At 36.4% G+C, this 2,973-nt stretch overlaps 1 protein-coding gene across 1 annotated transcript; it reads right to left on the bottom strand.

Moving 5' to 3' along the window:
• Nucleotides 1-800: 800 nt before the first annotated feature.
• On the bottom strand, nucleotides 801-1,985 carry LOC111880466 (uncharacterized). The gene has a single exon (XM_023876897.1). It carries the CDS (start codon nucleotides 1,983-1,985, stop codon nucleotides 801-803), a length of 1,185 nt encoding a protein of 394 aa, XP_023732665.1.
• Nucleotides 1,986-2,973: the final 988 nt, after the last annotated feature.

The following is a 2,973-nucleotide window of genomic DNA, read 5'->3' as shown; positions in this document are numbered from 1 at the left end:
CACCATCCGCGTCAAAAAAAAAAAATTAGATACAATAGGTGCAAACTTGGAAAACGACAGAGTCCATTGATTTAATTTTGTCTTATAAAATAAAATGATTTTATTTTAGTACTACATGAGCGTCTTTCATTAAACTTTTGGACTAAGAACATCCACAATTGTGAGTTCAATGGGAGGGTTAAATGATGTGACAAACTATTTGTTGTTCAATGGATTAAACTCTATCATAGTGTTATGTCACCTTGACATTCAATGAATTTGAAGTTCAATGGCTATTGAACTCTTCAATGGAAAAAAGAAAGTTTTTTATTTTTAAATATATACTATAAATTAGCTTTGTAAACTTTTATTATTGAACTTTGTAGAGTTCAATGCATTGTAGAAAAAATAATAATAGAATTGTATGGAATATAAAAAATGATGTAGCAATTAATAGAACTATATGGAGTTCAATGCATTGTTGATATCCTAACGGAGTATCCGGTCATGTTTTACTCAAAATCGATCATTAATCAACAAACACTTAAGTAGAAGCAATAAGAAAATGTTAAAATTTTCACATTTTTGGTGCGGATGCTTCGTGTACTACAATAAGGATGCTTGATCAAATAAACTGTTTCCACATGAAGGTTTCCTAACAACAAAATCATGAGAAAAAAAAACCATTCTATTCACACATTTTACACAAAGTATTTGGATTCATGTCATCTAAAATATTACTTACAATCGTTGAAACACATTAACCAATCCAAAACACTAAAAGGTTATCACTTCATATTTACAAGAATTGACATCATGTATCATCTAACATCTCTAAGCATGGCTTTAAGCTCTTGTTGACCAAAAGGTTGACCTCTAGAATTAGCATCAATGGACTTCACAGATAAGTAATACATCAGCCATGCAACCATTAAGTAAACCTCCATGAAAGACTGGAAAGCCATAGCAAACAACTCACCAAAACATAGTGTAAGTAGCCATCTAGTATTCCTCCCACAAACTATATATTCACAACACTTGAGTTCAGTAGCGGATTCAATCATTAAAGATAGCAAATGCCAAACTTCTTGCACAACTTCATTCATATTCTTTCTTGAATCCGCCATAACTATCCAAGCACCCACATTAAACACAAAAGACATGAGCATGTCCAATAAGAAACAGGATACCTTGAACTCATAAATCTCCTTCTCAAAACCTTTATCCCAAGGCGACATGATTGAAAATGGCATGAACTTTGACCAAATGAAGATCTTTAATTGGGAATATGGATCATCAATTCCTCCTAAGAACCAGAAGCACATGAGTTGAATGAAAACATCCCTGAATACCCATCTCATTACAATGAAGCTTCCAGACAATCTTTCAACAGCCAAAGAAGAACCATTGGAGTAAGTAATGGCGAAAGAGTAGCTTCTCTTATAGAAATCATTCAGAACCAATACGAATATAATCCCATGAATCTTAGTATAAGTAAAGACGAATAACTGAACCAAAAACCAATACGAAGCAGCGAAAGCAAGAATGAAAATCGTTATTGCAGTATATTCATGGAGTTTGTGGTCAAATCTCTTCAAGAAAGACTGGTAGTAGATTTGACTTATACCCATTTCGTTAAACGGTGCAAAATCATTGATTTCTTCTTTCTGTATGATCTTGAATGATCTGAAAGTCATCTTAGCAGTAGAACAGACAATTTCAGATGACCTAATTCCGTTATCGGATACGAAATTGAAGAACCCCAGGTGGGAATCGAAGGAGTCGAGAATGAATGAGGTGGCATTCAATTGGTGATCGAAGGAGTCGTCTCCCGGAAAGAAATTATCGTCTACAATCCCGCCACGAATGAGCTGGACGAACTGGCGGACTGCAGTGGTGGTGGTGGAGGTAGGGGATGTGGGATTGGGAGGGACGTTATCTCGATCGATGAAGGATTTCATGGAAGGGTTGTTATCAATGAAGGAAGTGAGGAAATGAGTAGCCATTTCGACACTACCGCGTAAAGAAAGCAAAAAGAAGGAAAGAAGGAGAATAAGAAGGAGGTTTTGGCCGGAGGAGAAGATGGAGGTGGTGGTTTGCTTCAGGATTTATGGGGTAGTCCGGGGGACAATTAGGCGTGGCGGCAGCAGCCGAGGTGGTGGATGGTCGTTCATGGTGACGGGTTTTTCCGATGACTGATGTAAAACCCTTTTGAACTTGATTCCGAATTCAATTGACTTCTCTGCGATTCTTTGATCCTCTCCAATGGTGGGATTATGCTTCTTGATGAATCTTGAGAAATGAAGATTTGATAGCATGGATTTTCAGGTTGGTGATTATTTATAGGTCTTCTCTTTCCTTCTTTATTATCTTTCCCGTTATGTTGCGAGGGAAAGGAGAAGTCAATTAAATGTGTTGTGTATTATATCGGAAGTGAAATGACCTTTTTTTGGGTAATAAATTATTATTCTAGTGAATATTAATATATATAATATTTTTTTTTCACATGATTTATAATCTTCTATCCTAATAAATAAGTATCCAATTGCCACGTGGCAATTGCTGAGCCCCTCCTAAGCGAATTTTCCCGCTCAAAGTTTCAATGTGAAGTTCCGAAAATGACCTTCAGCCTCTTTAACACCCCATCCGCCTTCTTCTCCCATAATCTTGAATATCTCCTGTTACTTCCTAAATTACATTTTGGATTCAAATTTTGAAATCCTAAAATGGTAGATATCCCTAAATCTCGGAAATTATCGACATTCATCTTTTTTCTCCATTGATCCGAAAATGGTAGGTCCAACTATTACCGTCAAAAGAAACCTAGCCACGAATCTCCGACCAACTCATCAATCACTCTGCATGCTTTGGCATTCAAACCACCTTCTAGCCACATGCATCCTCTGGTACCATCAATTATGGAGCTCAATTTTCTGAAATCAGGAATTTCCCTTTACACAATTACGTTTTTCGCTTTCACCCTCGTCACATATT

The sequence above is a fragment of the Lactuca sativa genome, chromosome 6 (assembly GCF_002870075.4).
Source record: "Lactuca sativa cultivar Salinas chromosome 6, Lsat_Salinas_v11, whole genome shotgun sequence".
In the NCBI taxonomy this organism is placed as follows: domain Eukaryota; kingdom Viridiplantae; phylum Streptophyta; class Magnoliopsida; order Asterales; family Asteraceae; genus Lactuca; species Lactuca sativa.
This window is presented reverse-complemented; position numbering and strand designations above follow the sequence as displayed.